Genomic DNA, 19,581 nt, shown 5'->3' with positions numbered 1-19,581 from the left:
ATCATAAGTTACGATAAGACACTATTGTATTATATCCACTTACAGTTGTAAAATAAAGTACATATTGTATTTGTATATTACAATGCGATATTAATTTATTATCATTTTCATCATTATAACAATAATTCATCGTAAAGCTTGCAGAATGTTGAACTCATTAGGGATATAGACGGTTTTAGAATATTTATCATATTATGGTGATGGAGATTCATAAGCTTTTTTAGAAAAGCTAAAACAACATTTAAATACTTATTAATAATTCACGTACTAAAGAGGATATTGAAAAGGTTTTTATTAGAAGATTAGGAGAATCTACAAAATAATAATAAATTATTAAATATGCCACTTTTGCAAAAAAAAAATTGCCCAAGGACTAATTGTCAAAATGACATTTCACGCATATTATGTCGCCATGTTTTCAATTTTGACATGTGCCCTTTTAAAGAAAATTGATAATTTACGTAGTATCTGAAATTTTTTACATACTTGACTAGTGCAAACGTAATATTGAATAATATAATTTAATTGAATAATGAAATATTCTTGATTTATTAAATCCATACTAATATTATAAATGCGAAATTAACTCTGTCTGTCTGTCTGTCTGTTACTCAATCACGCCTTAACAACTGAACCAATTTGCATGAAATTTGGTATAGAGATATTTTGATACCCGAGAAAGGACATAGGATAGGGTTTATCCCAGAAATCCCACGGGAACGGGAACTATGCGGGTTTTTCTTTGACTGCGCGGGCGATGCCGCGGGTGGAAAGCTAGTAGTATATACTTTATAGATGTTTTGTAGAAGCAGTATTTTAACAATCTGTATATATATTGATATAATAGATAATAGAATACTTTATTTGTAGAACAAAATAATGCTTATGGTGTTTGATAACATTCGCGTATATTTTTGGTAAAATTTATTTATTTTCATAAGAATTGTTAAACTCGAATTTCTATTCGTAATCAGCAAATTTTATTGATGAATTTGCCTTGATTGAAATTCATTATTTAGCATACGTCTGAATATATTTGTATTAAATTGTGAAGAATACATTGGCTATTAAAAGATGTGTCTTAGATAAATAAAAATTATTTTTATACGCTGAATTTTTTAAATAGGCAATTAAATTCCCAGATGATGGAGAGTGAATGAAAAAGTAATTTTTAAATGCTGACAGTACTGATAATTTAACTTTACCTGTAATAATTTAATAAATATTGTTACCATGTCGTTTTATTGTTCTTTTTAGACCTTTATATAATGACTCGGATATCAAAAGTTAGTAATAACGATTAGATTTCATTTAGTTATATTCGAAGGTCGAAAGTAAATTGTTACGTTGTAAATATGGCAGCTAACTTCAGTTTGTTATTAATGTTAATAAGAATAATATATTTTACTGTTTACGGAATCTTAGTTTGTAGCTAAGTTTGTATATTTTTGCACAGTTAAAACCCTTTCTTTCACCGAACACAAACAATCTTTTTGTTTTAGATTTCAAGGAGTATGTATACAAATGTAGATATGTAATCGTAAAAATATATATTAACTGTTATACAATTTGTGTACAAGGAGCGTCGTAAGTGATAAATGTATATTTACGAATTGTTATAACTTATACTTATTGTGTTAAGTATTGCTTGATTTAAATCATGCTAAATTTAAGTGCCATTCGATTATGTGTAATGATGTTGCTAGCTATAAAATAATATTAGTGACATTTCGACTAGGCTGGCAACACTTAACATCCATTCTACAGGTGTTGGCAATAATAAGCTATAGTATACCTGACGCGAAATAATGTTCAAATAATTGAAATAAAACGAATGAATATTGAAATGTGGTTTTATTTATAACAACTTATCAGGTACAAATAACATAGGACTTAATCGTCTATAACTTAACATAAAAACATCTGCGACATTAACTTACATAAAAAAATTAAACCTATTTACTATTGTCTTTTTCGTATAATTTTTTTATAATATAATACTCATAACTCTTCCATATAATTTGCTATCAACATTAGCGAAGATACTAGAACTATTTCCATAGAAAATTTATATCTTTCGTCTTTTCGAGATTCTATTTTAATTCAACACAAAATTCAGTCTAAGATAACATACTCAAAAACCAATTCGTACAAACGATACCACAAACAATACATATTCACACATGACAAATTTAGAATAATAATTCACGAGTTACACAAACTCTTGCACTAAAATTTTCGAGATTGTCTAGGTTCTCAATATATTAATTATTATTAATCTTATATTTAGTATGCCTTGACTATTTAGCACTTGTAGAAGTATCCTCAGCTTTGGCTCTAAGACGTTTCATCTTATCAAAGTGCTTCTTAGCGATTCGGAAGCGGTTGAGTGAGATCGTCTTCTGCCAACTCCATGATGACCAGCGCTGAAATGTGTTTATAGATTTATTTTCAATTCATAAGAACTAACAGTAAAATTATAGAGGTTAGAAACATTTTTGACTATTAACATAAACAATGAGCGATAAAAAAGTTCACCAAAACTCCACTCGTGGTGAAATTTGGTCTTATTTGGTGCTTTGTAATTTGTAAATCCGACTTTAATACATCCGAATAAGGTTCTATATATTTTGTGCTATACAAGGTGAAAGGTAAGACGTTTGACCACAGACGTTTGACAAATTTAGACAGGAGCTTCTACTCATGAAACTGAACAACTTTTGTTCTACAACTTTGCTGAATTCGTAGAAAAAAATTTGGACTTTGTATGGAAATCTGTCAGCTGATTAGCGAAGTTTCCTTACAAAGTCCAATTTTATTTTTACGAATTCAGCAAAGTTGTAGAACAAAAGTTGTTCAGTTTCACGAGTATAATAAAAGCTCCTGTCTAAATTTGTCAAACGTCTTACCTTTCACCTTGTATAGCTAAGTTGTATAGTGGTTGTATAGTTTATATATAGATATAAGGTTCTATATAGTTTATGTAGATACTAATACTTTAATCTGTGATGTAGATTAATGTTGATAGCTTTCGGTGCGTTTTATGATTACACCCAAGATTACACCATAAAGCAATGAATAAGTTTAATTTTGCTTTAATTTTTGTTTCTTTCAACTAGAATAAAATAGTAATAAACACATTTGAGGACAGTTCATGTACCTTATAGCTTTAAAGTTGATCGTAACAGAAATCTAAAGCGAGTGACTAACTAGCAATATGCAGTACCTAGTTGACATGCGCAAGGGACTTTACTGTAAACGCTCGCTCAAGTGCGCTTCTCACTTTGTCTTTGAGTAGGTAGTGATTTACCGCACATGCGACTTACACACGCATTTTGCAAAATATGCTTGGTTCAAAAGAGGAGATTTGAATTTCAAAACTTTCGACTGAGTGAACGGATTTTGCTGATTTTTTGTCATTTTTATAATAAATATGAACTACCAAAAATGACACCTTTAAAAATTCAGCCAATAAGATTTTTTTCTTTACCAATAGTTAGTTTGTTTCGAAAATAACAAAATAGTGAGGAAGTGTAGAATAAATATGTACCATAAATACTTATTGATCAGTAGTAAAAGAAATCTAACTTCGATCGGATAAAATTTAAATATATTTTCTGATAAGTAGCTAATCATTAACAACCAACTTTTAAGTATTTGTAGGTGTGTTATCAAATAGCTTAACAGACGGATTTATGAACAATACAGTTATGAATAAACTTAAAAGGTTAAGGAAATCCATTACAAACTAAAAAACATAAATAAAACACACATTTAACATACAACATATTTATTCACGCACCAATAAGTTAAAACAAACTCGACTTTCAATCGCAAATAAAAAACTCATTCCACTAAAACTAAAAGCACTAACATTCTAATAAAATTAACAGTCGATGGTCGATATATTTCCCTCACCACATTGCATTATTTCACGAAGGCAGTGTACGCAATTTGAAAATATCTAATATGAGGCAAAAGGCACTATTTTGTACATTTCACGCGGATATATATACTATAAATAAAACAAATAACATTATCTATATAACAATAGGAAAATATTGCATTTCATGTACGTTAAGGTTCATTTTATTTGTGGCATAATCATTTTCAACTGTCTTTGCCGCTTTCAGACACAAGTTTTAATTTTAAGTATCAAGACGTCCAGATAATTAAAATTAGACGCTAAAAAAACTATTTTAATAAGAATGAAGAATAAAATATAATGATATATAAATAACTTCATAATTATTTTATGTCTTTCAAAATATTATCTAATATTGTTTGTTAATTAACAAACAGTAAATGCAAAATTTCTAATATCTAAGCTTTTCAATAAATATACATTGTGGCAGTTATCAGAATCTGCATTTATTTTTTGCATATATGTAATATGCTTTATTCTTCTTCTCCTTTGTACGTAGCAATGAACCCAATTAAAAATAAATTGCCAATCTTTGCAAATTTTTAAAACACAAGATAAGATAAAGATACCTAATATAAAATGCGTATGTTTTTTTAATAAACAATTTGGTGCAATTAGGAACGATAAAACATCACACTGTACACATATTTTATGACAATTATATAGTTTTTTAATGCTAGATTCAGAGAACTTCAAAACTCTTAACAAGATTTCATATTTATGGATAAAACTAGAACTAAATTTGATAGTAAAGCTCACAGCCTTTACAGCCTTTCTAAGAAATTGGTATATTTATGCAGTTAAATAAAATAAAATTAACAATTTAAAACATGATTAGGTAGCGCTAATTTTTTAGGATTGACCGATTCATTTATATCTGTCAAAGATGCCTATATCTGTCACATGAGTTTAATAAAATCTTTTATAATTAAGGACATGGCCTGCTTGCCAAGAAAAAAGAAAAAAAAACGACTTGGCGCTTTACGTCAATGTCAATGTCAAAACTGTAACTGTCACTGGTGTATAGTCTGTGGTAGCATGCCGTCCATGTGTGCGTGCAGCCAGCGAGCGCACACGCGCGCAATCAGTTGTCGTCCTCTTCATTCTCAAACATCTCGTTGTAGTCGTGCGAGTGTTCAAAGTCTTTGAAATCCTGAACAGATAAATGAGAATGAATAAGATTACAACTTCCTTTATTATTAGCTCACTACTCGACGTCTATACAGGGTGTAATCGTTAAGTGGGCACAAGCTATTATTCCGTTAATATTGCAGATATCAAAAAACTTTAAACTGATATTGAAAGTACTTAACCTAATGAGTAAAATGGAAATATCTGTAATAGACCGGACTCTCAGAGGAGTTTCGTTTGCAAAAATAGCGGACCTAAATCTGACTTCTGATATATTATATTGTATAGATCCCAGACATCCTATAGACAGATGTTGCCAACCAGTTTTGTGGTCCCCCTCTCCCCACCCCGGTAATTAAATATGGCATACAAAGAATAAAATAAAAATTTCCAAAACATGTCGTGCGTGGTATCAAATGAAAGAACTTATTGAGTAGATCACGAATATATAGCATACTATAACATTTCTTACACTTTCTCTAAGATTTTTTAGAAAATTTACGAAAATGCTCCATTTTTGAGTTAACTTTAAACCACTATAGATTGAAAACTCATGAATACATTTTTTAAATTATGATTTTAAATAATTAACAATAGTCCTTACCTTCAGTGAAAGTTGCGCCTTGCAATTTAAAACATTTTGTGGGGTCATCAAATCCACCACATACATATAGCTCACTTATTACAAACTATTGAATCGTAAACAATGGACTATTTTTTATTTCTTATTTTTTTCTTTGTATGCCATATTTAATTACCGGGGTGAGGGGAGGGGGACCACAAAACTGGTTGGCAACATCTGTCTATAGGATGTCTGGGATCTATACAATATATATCAGAAGACAGATTTAGGTCCGCTATTTTTGCAAACGAACATCTCCTTGGAGCCTGCTCTATAATAGTTACGGAATAATCGCCTGTGCACACTTAACAATTACACCCTGTATAAAACATTTAGGGCTGGTTTCACAGCAACCTGATGATTTGTTTAGCTTATTTGTCACTTAACATGACAGATTATTATGAGAATTTACTTCAAAAATTAACAAATAGGATATTGATACAATCAGCAAGCGGTGAAATCAGCTCTCAATATAGAACTTTTAACATACAGAGACTAGTAGACACAAAGCATTCCCATAAGACAGGGAATAACATATTATGTCAGATTTATAGTTGCCTAGAAAATAGGGAATTGACATAATAAATATGGATCAAGGGTGACGGTAACTTGGTAACCCACAATATTATTAATACTGACATTGCAAAAAAATATTAAGAAAATTAATGAAGAAAACAATAATTTAATTCATTTATTCTGGTTTAATTCAATTTAAATATAATTGAGTTATTGTCTTTTAATAATGTTAATTTTTGTAGAGCATGTAAAACTGTTATGTTAATTAATAAAAAAAATATCTGCATTAATTGGTGGCTACTTACTACTCCTTAATTTTTATGCTTTCTTTTAAGTAGGCTAGTCTCCAAGACTGACAGTAATAGCCACATTAAAATTGTGATTAATTTATGTTATAGTATTGTAATTGTTTTATATTGTTAATGGATAGATAATTAGATAGATAAATAATTAACAACAATTGACTACAAGCATCTACTATATAATTTTGACATGCATATCAAGCTAAGAAAATACCTATATCCTACCTATATATACATATGAATACATAATATACATTTATTCATACTCACATGGAACATTCCATTAGCAACTGCGTATCCAGTCATGGCAATAGCTGCAAATATAGCTGCTAACACTTTGTTACGAGTCTGGTTCGGGAAGTTAGCTGCTTCTCGCTCTGATTGTGTGCCTGTTGACTGCTTTTTCGCGTTTTGTCTGTTGTATTCTGCAATTTTGTCATTATTTCATATTATAGTTAAAATACAATCATTAGATTACTTGTGTAGCCATTTTAAATAATATCTTTCATGAACATTGCAAACAATAATAACATGACATTAGATAAAATCCTATTTTTCAAGTGAAAACAAAACATATCTAGTGAGGGTCTGCTCAAAAGAAGTTCAACTGTTATGGCGATTACTACAGAAACTAACTAACAGACATTTTAACATAGAATTTTCTTATGAATTATAATTATTAGAAGTTAAAATTAGGCTATCATGTAAAATGAACTTTCCAATTCTATATGACTGCAAAACTCACCATCCGTAACATGTCTAAAATTCTTCTGATTGATCCTCGCTACAAATCTAGTGAGATTAGCAATCCCCTTCACATGGTTAGACAACGTCGCATTCGGAAATGGTGCTTTATACAGTGGCGCGAGATACGCGAAAACCGTCGCGTCGAACGACGAGGGACGGTTGCCGAAGAAGTATTCGCTCTCGCCGAGACGGTCTGACAGCGCTTTTAGAAACTTTTCCGCTTCACTGTATATCTGTGAAATATTTAGTTGCGTAAAGTTAACCCATTGAGCCCCGAGCGGCCCGATCGGTCCACGACACAATAGATTTTCTATTGTGTCTGTGATTCCGGGGCCTGAGTTATTGTTCTACAATAAATTATTCAGGAGACATACATAAAACATTTATTTCTGAGAAATTATACTTTGTATATATTTATACATTTTAAAGAATAGAAAAAATTTGATCTCATAACGGGTTTCGAAACCCGCGTCTACGCGAATTCCACCACATGTTTTTTTTTCAATTCTTAAAAAAAATTATATTTAAAAAGCATTTGAATGTTTAGCTTAGCAAGTATTGTGTTCATGAATAAATGATAAAGATTCAGTTCAGAAATAAAGATTGTAGTTTCATTTCATTTCATCTGTAAAAAATTCAACAACTCTTACATTATCTATAATATAAAAATGAATCCCAAAATGTGTTGGTAAGCGCATAACTCGAGAACGGCTGAACCCATTTCGATAATTCTTTTTTTATTATATTCCTTGAAGTACGAGGATGGTTCTTATGTAGAGAAAACGTTAATATGTACCACGAGCGAAGCCTTTAGACTATTTTACAAACACAGTTAAATAACAAGAAAATTCGTATATCTATGTAAATTAATAATATAGAACTATTTCTCATCATTTCACCATAAAGATGAACTAAAACATCTGTTTTTAACTTTTCCTCCAATTGTTTTCCTATTTGAATAATTAATATATCAAGGAAATATTATAACACTTACAGTTTTTTCAACTTCTTTCAAATCTGCATGTTCTCCATATAACGCATCAATCATTTCTTTAGCTGCATTCTGGTATTTAGATGGGTAGTAGAAATTAAATGGAATTTGTAAAGCTCTGGCGTACGCTGGTCTTGTGAGATCTGCATAGTTTTTCTCATCAACCCACCAGGCAAACTGATAAGCTGGATAAAGTTTCTCCCTGATAAATTGTGTAAATGCACTCGCTTCAGCCGCCTGCTTTGTGTTTAAGTGAACGTCTGTACTATAATGCTGTAATTTTTTTTAAATCTGGGTATAATTACATCATATTTTTCATTATTGCTTCAAATGCGAATTAATACTTAAATATTTCTTTTAGACATTGGTAATAATAAAATGCATACAAATAATGAAAATGGAACTTACTAATGATTTCAAATAATCAACAACTTCATCAAAGTTCGTCAGCACCTTTCTACCATCTCGCATAACAGGCAACGTTCCTTTTGGTGTAAAAAATGGATTGCTCACTTCACGAACACGAACTGGGACGCCAATAAATTTCATATAGGTCTGCAATTAATTTTGTTTTTAATAAAAGGCCGGTGCTATGTTACGCTTAGGTTAGAAATTTCAATACTTACTAAAACTCTAAGACATTCTAAATCAATGGAAGCGAGACCCCATTCGCCTCTCCAAATATCCAATTCTATGTTATTCATTATTTAGGATAACTAGTATAAAACATATAATTTATTTACCATTTCACAAAAATTATTTCTAACAATTTCTACTGATTTCTGAATTACGATGTGATGGTGACAATAATTGACAGTATGTAATGACAGTTATCATAATCCATAGATCTGATGAATCAAAGAAGTCAGAAAAATTATTGTCATTAACCTAAGAGCAATAAACCTATGCTCTTAGTCATTAACTATACAATTCATAATCAATAAGTAAATACAATTTATTGATGTTTTGTACTTGTGTCTTCTAGTTCATCATACGACCAATAGGATAAATCCTATGGTTTTCTCTAAAAATTTCTGGCAGCACTCATGATGATATCGGAACGATTTTATCGGACAATGGTCAATGTGTAACCGACCTATATCATTTAAATGAACTATATGTAACCGATATCGGTTATCGGCTATCGGCGTCCGATATCCGATATCGGATCGGATAATATGAAAACGCTCTAAGCCTTTTTTCCGAGAACTTTTTTTTCTTGTTTTGAGTTGCAAAGAGCTATTTTGCCGTTTTGCGTGTGTTTACTGCACAGAGTTTACTGGATGCATTTTGCAATTATGTATCTGTAAGTTTGACAGTTCGGAAGTCGGAAAGAAAATAAAACAATCCACAGGAACCTATAACCAAGAAGCTTATATCCTATACACTGGAGATTTCGGTATGAACATTTGACGTGTAACAAGAAAATTGTTGTGTTTTATCACTTTCACACCTAACTTGGTATTGCCACTGTTAATACGAAGTTTTCCCAAGGCTACTATGTATGCCGTAATATTCTGTGCAAAAGGTTAGTTTTTGTACATGAGTTTGTTGATAAATTGCCAACAACGTCATTCAGAAGCATTGTTGGATGAGACAATTATTATTTATGCTAAATAAAATAAGTATCTGGACCAATTATTAAAAAGCGATACTCCCTGATTATGGGTAGTTACCATAATAAAATTGTAGCAACTCTCACTTTGACAATATGGCATAAGTGTCAAAAAAATTGCGTCGCTTCGAATATTTAAGTTAATATTGTTGCGTATTTAATAAATATTTTCCGAATATAAATAATGTATTGTATTGTGAAAAATTGCAGAAGTGTTTGGACACCAAATTCTGGCATAGAATTTCACAGGCAAGTGTATATTTACGTTATTTACAATATTCCTCAATACTCCTGCATTTACCTGTTTAGAATAATTTCAATGGCAAAAATTGTAAAATTTTGCATCATTTTAGAAAGCAGTCATGTAAAATTTGTTATTTTCCTAATACTTTATCATTTTTCAATAAGTTTTCAATAAACAAATTTAACAAGTAAGGTAACCATGATGACGAGTTTTTATGGATAGTGAAGAGAATATACGTATATTGTAATAACAATATTATGATGAAATTTAGAACACATGAAACAACACTCGACATCGGTATTGCATTCACATGTAGTTATACGATTGTTCGTTTTTACATTGAAATTTATACTTTTTTAACTTACCTCATATTTTTTGTTTTAGGTATTTCAGCTTTCCAAAAAGTAAAATAAAAAGAAATATATGTGCCCATCAAGGGTAAAATTACTGAGGATTACGACCCAGAAAAAAATACCTTTTGAAAAATAAACTTTGTAAAGTTAGCTGAAATTTGTGCAAGGCGTTTATTATAAACAGTTTTTCTTTGATGATTTTGGCTTGAAATTGACCCGTCGAAGCAACGCGTTTAAAAAGAAGATCTGAGTAGCTTACAATTTGGTAAACAGCATATGATGCAAAACACAACTTTCCTCTATTTACAAAGGATGTTAATGCTATATATCGGTTCATATCCAGGCTTTGTAGCCAAGAGTTATTTAAAACTATCATTCTATACCAATTAAAATTGTATGTACCTATAAAGTATGGCCAGTAATATTATAATATAATTAATACTGTTAAAAATATATGTCGTTATTATTTATAGACCATGATTTTTAGTTTTTTCTATTTCGAAAAATCCTGAATATACAAACCAGTGTGGTCACCCACAGAAAGAGACAAAAAACAACACTGACGTCATTCAAGGTTATATTTTCTTGTGACAAGTCAATGGTCATAGTGCAATCTCCAGTGTATTAGATATAAGCTTCTTGCCTATAACTATGCTCTGTGACAGGAACTGTCAACTGACAGGAACCATCAAGGCATCAACCACTCAACTAGTGACATTAATTGTTGATTATTATAATTATTTTACAACCAAAGACTTTACAACTTTAAAAAGTACATAGTGATGAAATTTGTTTGTGTTACAAGAAATTAAAAGACTTGTTAGACCGGCTTTCATTTTATCGGCCACTTCAGTGATCCTGCAGTTTTCGTTGCATTGCAATTGAATCGTGTTCATTCGTTTGCCAAAATGTCGATACAATGGACATTCATTGCCGGTTATCTTTATTTTGAAATAGCCATTGTCATTATACTGATACTACCACTATTCAGCCCAAGAAAATGGCACGCTTTCTTTCAATCTCGACTATTTTCTATTTTCCAACAGCAAGCTGCTGTGTATTTCTACGTACTTCTTGGAGTGTTGGCTTTATTCCTCATGGACGCTGTCAGGGAAATGCGTAAGTATTCATCGACTGACCACACGCATTTAACAAGTGAAATGAAAGGAAATGTTAAACTGTTCAGAGCACAAAGAAATTTCTACATCACAGGATTCGCAATATTTCTCGCATTTGTCATAAGGCGCCTTGTAACGATGATAATTATACAGTATGAATTGGAAATGAAAGCACAAGAAATCATAAAGAAAGCGGAGGATACAGTAAAAATGGCCAAATCAACAGTTGTAGCTAACACTATTCATGAAGCACAGGATAATGCAATTAAACAAAAATTAGAATTGACTGAGAACATGTTGGAAGAGCAACAAGCTAAAGTAAAAGAATTAGAAGCGGAGGCTACAATGTGGCGTCTCATGTATGAAGATTTGAAGAACAATGCGAGCGGACAGGGTGACACATAAAAACTGAGATTAGATCTATATTAATTATAATTATCTATATATTATTCTATTAATTTCGATAAATACTGAACTGTATAATATTGTACTAATAATGATAATTCATGGATGGAAACTAGGCATCCTATTTACACATCATTTCTATTTATGTAACTTACTCATCTTGTAATACTTAACCTTTTTTTGGAAGTAGTATTTTATTATTCCCATTTATATAGAAATTCTTACATATTAATTCAGTTAAATTATATAAAAAGCTTATTATTTTATTTTCAAGTGTGAGAGATAACAATGAGTGATGTTTTTATAAGGGTGCTGTACTTATATTGTAAGGAAAAAATGGTTGGATATCTTTTTGGACTGATTAAAAGAAGTATCTGTCTATCTTTGAATCTTTTTATTAAAGTAAAACTTTAACTTGTTTGCATTTTGTTTGTTTTTATGGTAAAATGCATTTTTAATGTTTATTTGGCTGTGTAAATAATAAATGCTCTAAGTCATAAACATATTTTGTAAATGTTTTTTAATAAATGCTTTGACAAAGTACCCCAGTTTTATTTTTACCTAGTTTTATTATTTTATAACATGAATAACAACACAATGCTGAGGACCAATGATAAAAGATGTAACTTCAAAAGTGTGTTTGAATTAATGCACAATTTAAAATAAAATATTTTCATTTTAATATTTGGGTAAAGGATTTATCTCAATGTGTACCTACCTTCAGTAATTGGAAAGTATGGTAGTTAGTAATCTAGAATGAGTCAAAATCTTTGACAAATAATATTTTCATTTATATATTGATTGAAATCCCTTTGTCTATAATATAAATAAAAAGTGTTTTAAATTAAAACATAAAATTATTAATTTCATATATTTTGTGTTACTGGATATTGTACCCAGCACAGTTGCACGGTTTTATAGCATACTAGCGGTCCGCCCCGGCTTCGCCCGTGGTACATATTAACGTTTTCTCTACATAAGAACCATCCTCGTACTTCAAGGAATATAATAAAAAAAGAATTATCGAAATCGGTTCAGCCGTTCTCGAGTTATGGAATTACAACGAAAAGTGGCATTGATTTTTATATATTAGATTCATTGAATCTAATCTAATTGTGCACATAGAAATTTGGCATTCGTTATTGCTATTCGCCTCGTAAAATAGTAATAACTTAGATTCCTTTCAAGATTCCTTTCATTTTTGATTACATCGCGTCTCAAAATCTAATAAAAATATTCCAAGTTTTATCCCGAGCAATCCCAAGTATCTATTCCCATTTATCTGTACATAAAAAAATTAAGACTTCATCAGCTGTTGACTTTTGTCAATTTTACGTGTCAATTTGTCAACTGTCAAGAATATATGTTTTGTTTTTGATATCGATATTTTCTAAAAAAATATCAAAGAATATACAAAATTGTAAATCCTTACATGGATATAATTTATATGAAAAATCAAGTAATTAATACACACTTTATTTGTGTTACTTGTGCTATTTTGCAAGGAAGTAATAGTTGTGAAAACTATTCAATCGATTGAATCATCAGTTTCTAATTATTAATATCTACCGTAAAGTACTGTTACATTTATGAATGTGGGAATTTTTAACAGAGTTAATAGTAAGGTGAGATTGCTTACCGGTTTGCTATATTATAATTTGTTATGGTGAGTTTTACTTATTTTTAAGTTCTTTTGATGGTATCTCTCCGCCCACTATAAATCCTTTTAAAATATCAGATAGTTATACTATTCTTATTTTTTACTTTGTTTTTGTTTGTTAAAAAAGTTCTATCCCGTTAATTTTCATCTGATTGTTTGGAGTTCTTTTAATCAATTTTTTAAATTAGTTTTAACCAATAGTTTGGTTTGTAAGTTATGGATATTCAAAGTATAATGCATGGAAATTGTTCTTCATATTATTGGAGACCAACCAGCATGTTATTGTAGAAAAAATAAAAATGATTTTTTACTCATAGAATAAGGAGAGTGACGGCATGTACTCGGAATGGAGTTCATTGCCCCTGGAGGGCGGGGGCTGCGGCGTCCTCGGCGCTGTTGGCGGCCGGGACGTAGTGCTGGCTGTTGTGAGGCAGCTTGCTTCACATCAGCCAAGCCCTTTGAATACTGACGCTGAGGTAAATCCATACTAATATTATAAATGCGAAAGTAACTCTGTCTGTCTGTCTGTCTGTTACTCAATCACGTCTTAACTACTGAACCAATTTGCATGAAAATTGGTTTAGAGATATTTTGATACCCGAGAAAGGACATAGGATAGGTTTTATCCCGTTAATCCTACGGGAACGGGTTTTTCTTTGAAAACGAGGGCGAAGCCGCGTGCAGGAACCTAGTATTAAATAAAATGAATAAAATAATTATGGTTAGTGCTTGATTAAGTTAAATTTTTTGGTGTTAGTATTTGCAAAAGTTTATTAGTGCACCATTTACTGATATTGAAATTAATGAAACAAATCAAATACATTGTGGTTCAGGTGGAATGGGTGCTCGAAGTGATACGCTACGGGCTTTCCCTCCCACTCTCCGAGCACGAAGCGGTGCGCGACTGCGTCCGCGTCTGTTGCTCCTGGCTATCAGCACTCCTGCCCCCTGCAGCACCTGCACAACCACCGCCTCCAGCTGTGCCGGCACCCCTCGCGGCGGCACCTGAACGATACGCTACGAAGATACTGAGTCACTTGCATAATCTGTTTGTGCCGAGGCATAATGAGAGTGAGTGCTATTGACTTGTGTGTTGTGAATTTACTATTTTACTATTGTCAAGAAGTGATTGTTTTTTATTTCATTTTATATTAGTAGGCATTGATAGTTTTGTTTCATCACTTTGAAGATCTCCTATAAATTTTTTTATAGCATATAAATAAAAGTTAATAATAATAATAACTTTAATGGACATGAGGTTGTAAGCTGCCAAAATATGAGCTATTTAGTAACTTTTTACTTATCAGTTTATAATACAACGATAATTTGTTTCAAGCGCTTGCATTTATCTATCAAACGGATTTGGGTGAGTATTGTACAGTGTTTTACAAAATTATTTAAATCGAATGCTAAAGCTATCATATTGGCATACGAAAAGTATAGCTTGCGCGCTTCCATACAAGATGTTAGCTTAGATCCTAACATAACAGCTCAAAAAAATGATTTTATTCTCTTAGGTGCGGATCTAATAAGCAAGCAAGCGGTGCTATGCCATCGCGTGCTCCGATTGGCCCGTTCTCTGGCTGATAGCGCGGCATTGGGTCCTCGTGAATGGCGTGCTCTATTGCTGCTGCTATTGGCCGCTGCGGCCGCGCTGCTAGCGCCACCAGCTCCAGTGCATGGGGCGGCGGAGCAACTGTGTGAGAGGGTTCTGTGTGTGCTGTTCGAAGTCTGGATATTGGCTTGTCATAGGTGAGCGATGGGATTGAAAATATAAATAAGAAAGTATTTATTTATTTATCGAGTTTATAACTCGAATGTGACGCGTTTTTACATAATGTTTAAGTGTGTGATACAGAATTTTTTAAATGTTTTGGAAGTTGTAAGATAATAAATTATGCAATAAAATCAGCAAGATAAAAAGCAGCCTTTTAAATTGCGTTTCTATTGTGTATTGTATTGTGACTGTGACAATTTAGTAATAAACACTATATCCATAGAGATTTTAGTGTACACTATGTGCCTGTATTCAAAATTATGTTCTACGCCCTCCACTTAAAGACTATATTCCCACACGCAGATGTTTCCCCTCCCCGCCGCTATGGCGTACATTGCGCGAGCACTGCATCAGTTGGCGGCACCGTGCGCCGCTCACAGAGCAATGGACGCGAGTATCGTTGTGTTTAACTGCAAGACTGCTGAAGCATATGTACGGCCCGCTGTTCCCTGTTATGCCTATCAGTGAGTATAGCTTTTTGTTGATATTTTGGTGTTGGATTTTGATTTTTATATTCATAATGCTGGTAAGTAGGTACAATGTAATGTATAATATTTTAGGTTTCATTCATATTTCAGAGTTTTTTATTCACGGACGGAGCCCTGGATTGTTTTTAATTTAAAACTACTTTTACTTCATCAGGCGAGGAGGATGCTTCACTGGTACCAGCGGACATGAGCGCAGAGAGCGTGATGCAAGCCTGGTACCGCGTGCTGCACACCATCGGCAACCCCGTGGACCTGTGCCGCCCGCACCTCATCAGCCACACGCCGCACTTCCTGCAGGTGAGCGTGCTGCAACGTGAGCGTGCTGCACCGTGAGCGTGCTGCAACGTGAGCGTGCTGCACCGTGAGCGTGCTGCAACGTGAGCGTGCTGCAACGTGAGCGTGCTGCACCGTGAGCGTGCTGCAACGTGAGCGTGCTGCACCGTGAGCGTGCTGCAACGTGAGCGTGCTGCAACGTGAGCGTGCTGCAACGTGAGCTTGCTGCAACGTGAGCGTGCTGCAACGTGAGCGTGCTGCAACGTGAGCGTGCTGCAACGTGAGCGTGCTGCAACGTGAGCGTGCTGCACCGTGAGCGTGCTGCAACGTGAGCGTGCTGCAACGTGAGCGTGCTGCAACGTGAGCGTGCTGCACCGTGAGCGTGCTGCAACGTGAGCGTGCTGCACCGTGAGCGTGCTGCAACGTGAGCGTGCTGCACCGTGAGCGTGCTGCAACGTGAGCGTGCTGCAACGTGAGCGTGCTGCAACGTGAGCGTGCTGCACCGTGAGCGTGCTGCAACGTGAGCGTGCTGCAACGTGAGCGTGCTGCAACGTGAGCGTGCTGCACCGTGAGCGTGCTGCAACGTGAGCGTGCTGCACCGTGAGCGTGCTGCAACGTGAGCGTGCTGCACCGTGAGCGTGCTGCAACGTGAGCGTTGCCACTAGAAAAATATTTAATATTGTTCCAATTGATATGAGACAACGATTCCGCAAGATTAATTGCTAACAAACTTATTACACTAAAAGTTAATATTTGCAATTTTATCATCTTTAACATATTTTTTTTTCTTTCAAAGGTGTCATTAGAATCTACTCCAGCAAGTCATTCAACGATAAGAGATAATTATTCAATTTAACATAATAAAACTTCGCATAGAAATACTAATATCGCTTAAAAATATTCAACGCTTTATTCCTAAAAAAACAAATCTTAACTATCTTTAAAATTAAATATTATTTTCTAACACAGCACGCAATGCGCTGGGAAGACGGCAGCCAGCAAGCATGTCTGAACGCATTACCGGCGATTTTCCACCGCGCCATGCTGGGGCTGGCCGCACACGTTGATGCCTTCCTCGGTAACTATGCATGCTAAAGTAAAATATATTTATTCAAAAATCAAGCATACAATCTCGTTGAACTTATTACGATAATGCTATTAAAACGGTATATGTAGTATACTCTATACAATATTTGAACCAAGATGCCCACACTAGACTCGTGGCCTGTATTGTGAGCATCAACTGCTCATGCACATGCTCATGCTAATGTCGTGTGTGACAGTAACATAATTGTTAACTAAAATGATTTCTTTCATTCTGAATTTTTTTCTTCATTGTAATGGTATGTTCACACGGTGTCGAGTGTTTCCCTATCGTATCTGTTTTTTCATTTAATTTATATTCATTGAAATACTGATACATTCTTTCAATGAATGAATCAGTTTTTCAATGAATGAATTCACACAATATGCATTCATGCAAAAACTAATCTTGCTGATGTCGATCTGAATTTGCAAACAAACCGAGCCGGTCGTACTGCAAAATGTTAGATCCGGTACATTGGCATAGCGCATTCAATACATGCGGTAATATATGGTAGAGAAACAATCAACACCGTGTGAACGTACCCTAACTTGTCAAACTTGCAGTTTCTTTTGATTATCGAAGTTTTATCTAATTAATTATTCTGTACGTTTTTTTGTCTTTCTTCGTTAATCTTGGTCTTATTTTATTTAAGTGGCAATATTGGGTATGGAGTGGGGCAAATATTTTCTTATTTTGGTGAAATAACAAATATTTATTGACAGTTTAGTGTGGAAAGGGTTTTGGCTTTGTAAAGCGCTAAAATAACACATTCTAACCTGACTCTTCCGGTTTTTCCTGTAATGGTTGAAGGTTTAATATAATAAATTTTTACTAGAAGAAACTATGTTTTTTGTACGTAAATGAATTTACTTATTTTGAATACATACTTTGTATATTGTAAATATTAAATTTGCACAGAAGTAGTTACAATAGTTGTTTACGGTTTGAAATCATATGTTCAACAAACTCTCAGCACAAACACAGATGTGAACTTTCGCAAGAGGGAGGGGGAGATGTTTCAAAGTCTTAGCACGTGGGTACGGGTTGCACAGGGCGCGGGCCGGAGCGCTGGTGGGAGGGCGCGGGGGCTGCGGGCGCGGGGGCGGGGGGCGCGGGGGCGGAGCCCGAGCGGGACGAGGGCGAGACCACGCCCCCCGCGCACAGACGACTCGCCAAGTCCTTCAGCACCAGCCGCCCACGGGACAAGATGCCGGAGAAAAGTATGCTATATGGGGAGGGGGTAGGGGGGGGGGGGCGCTGAGACGGTTGATCCGGTTCGATACATTCTGGATAAATAATGTCTTGTCAATTTACCAGATAGTATTTGCAATATTAAAACATATTGCTTTTGATAATTGTTAACCGACTTCAAAAAAGAAGGAGGTTATCAATATTCTGTAATAGATCTGTATTCATAAGTCTGGATAGTAAAACAAACTATCTGTACAGACAATATAATAAAAAAATAAACTTTATTTTAAAATAAAGGCATACCTAGAGTAAAATCTTTTGTTATTAAACGGTGCATAGTTATAGTGAAATTTGTGGTGGGGATAGTAATAATTTTTTAACCGTCTCAGCGAAATTAGAATTATTGTTGTTGTAATTAATTTGTTTGTGTTGTATTCAGATAGTAGGAATGTTGTTTTATTTTGTAGTCATGAATTTTATGTTCATGTTTTTTTCTAAGAGTTTTTGATAAAAGTTTTTGTAGAATTAATCCAGTAACTGTTTCTGGGAATATAGAATAGTTAACTATATTTTGAGTGATTGATTCGCACATGCTTTAGTAGAATAGCACATGCACAGTATTTTATGCCTACCAGCACTTTTGCTATACCTTAATCACCAATATATATGATATATAATTATATTTTACAAATGTAGAAATTGATTTAGATACTATGTACATGCATTAATAACTAAAATAGTATTGACTATTAAATAAAGGCAATTTTACGGATAATAAAGTATACCACAAAAACAATGACATAACTAAACCACGAATTTTTGGTTAAAATACTTCAAGACAAAACTAATATTAATTAGTGAATGTTAGAATATCTTTATTTCTATACAGAGCTTAAAGACCTTTGATATATTATTACCAATTTAAAAAGTAAGCAGCTGACAATCTGGATGTCGTAAGAGGGTCACTGAAAATCAGTGCTGAGGTATTTTGCCTCAGATATACTGAGTGGCTTCCTTTTTTAGCGCGCGCAACCACATATAAATTTATGTTTTCCTATCCTATTATTTATAATTTACAATGCTATTTGATATGTGTGTTGTGTGTGTTGGAATAAATGGTTTCTTTCTTTCTTTCT

At 33.4% G+C, this 19,581-nt stretch overlaps 3 protein-coding genes across 6 annotated transcripts in view; 2 read left to right on the top strand and 1 right to left on the bottom strand.

Moving 5' to 3' along the window:
• Nucleotides 1-1,839: 1,839 nt before the first annotated feature.
• On the bottom strand, nucleotides 1,840-9,039 carry LOC123698567 (metaxin-1). 2 transcript variants are annotated; one of them, XM_045645245.1, is made up of 6 exons: nucleotides 8,861-9,039; nucleotides 8,643-8,789; nucleotides 8,238-8,507; nucleotides 7,242-7,476; nucleotides 6,767-6,921; nucleotides 1,840-2,426 (listed from the first exon to the last, which is right to left on the bottom strand). In XM_045645245.1, exons 1-6 carry the CDS (start codon nucleotides 8,936-8,938, stop codon nucleotides 2,301-2,303), a joined length of 1,011 nt encoding a protein of 336 aa, XP_045501201.1. In that variant the 5' UTR covers nucleotides 8,939-9,039; the 3' UTR covers nucleotides 1,840-2,300. The 2 variants fall into 2 exon arrangements, with proteins under 2 accessions (XP_045501201.1, XP_045501202.1); XM_045645246.1 differs by lacking the exon at nucleotides 1,840-2,426 and adding an exon at nucleotides 3,774-5,078.
• Nucleotides 9,040-11,208: 2,169 nt separating this feature from the next.
• On the top strand, nucleotides 11,209-12,453 carry LOC123698640 (B-cell receptor-associated protein 31-like). The gene has a single exon (XM_045645376.1). The coding sequence runs from the start codon at nucleotides 11,355-11,357 to the stop codon at nucleotides 11,967-11,969; it is 615 nt and encodes a 204-aa protein (XP_045501332.1). The 5' UTR covers nucleotides 11,209-11,354; the 3' UTR covers nucleotides 11,970-12,453.
• An 869-nt stretch (nucleotides 12,454-13,322) lies between these two features.
• LOC123698421 (ral GTPase-activating protein subunit beta) overlaps nucleotides 13,323-19,581 on the top strand; it is a 32,503-nt gene continuing 26,244 nt past the window's right edge. The window contains exons 1-8 of one of the 3 annotated variants that reach the window (XM_045645033.1): nucleotides 13,323-13,594; nucleotides 13,947-14,105; nucleotides 14,463-14,700; nucleotides 15,147-15,381; nucleotides 15,710-15,870; nucleotides 16,049-16,191; nucleotides 17,137-17,245; nucleotides 18,307-18,474. In XM_045645033.1, the coding sequence (XP_045500989.1) occupies nucleotides 13,559-13,594; nucleotides 13,947-14,105; nucleotides 14,463-14,700; nucleotides 15,147-15,381; nucleotides 15,710-15,870; nucleotides 16,049-16,191; nucleotides 17,137-17,245; nucleotides 18,307-18,474 (1,249 nt within the window). In that variant the 5' untranslated portion in view covers nucleotides 13,323-13,558. Of the gene's footprint in view, nucleotides 13,636-13,946; nucleotides 14,106-14,462; nucleotides 14,701-15,146; nucleotides 15,382-15,709; nucleotides 15,871-16,048; nucleotides 16,192-17,136; nucleotides 17,246-18,306; nucleotides 18,475-19,581 lie in introns of all 3 variants that reach the window. The other 2 variants (XM_045645034.1, XM_045645035.1) reach the window with 2 other exon arrangements.

This window comes from Colias croceus, chromosome 16, assembly GCF_905220415.1.
Source record: "Colias croceus chromosome 16, ilColCroc2.1".
NCBI classification, from domain to species: Eukaryota; Metazoa; Arthropoda; class Insecta; order Lepidoptera; family Pieridae; genus Colias; species Colias croceus.
The sequence above is the reverse complement of the archived record's forward strand: the minus strand, read 5'-3'. Positions and strand labels throughout refer to the sequence as shown.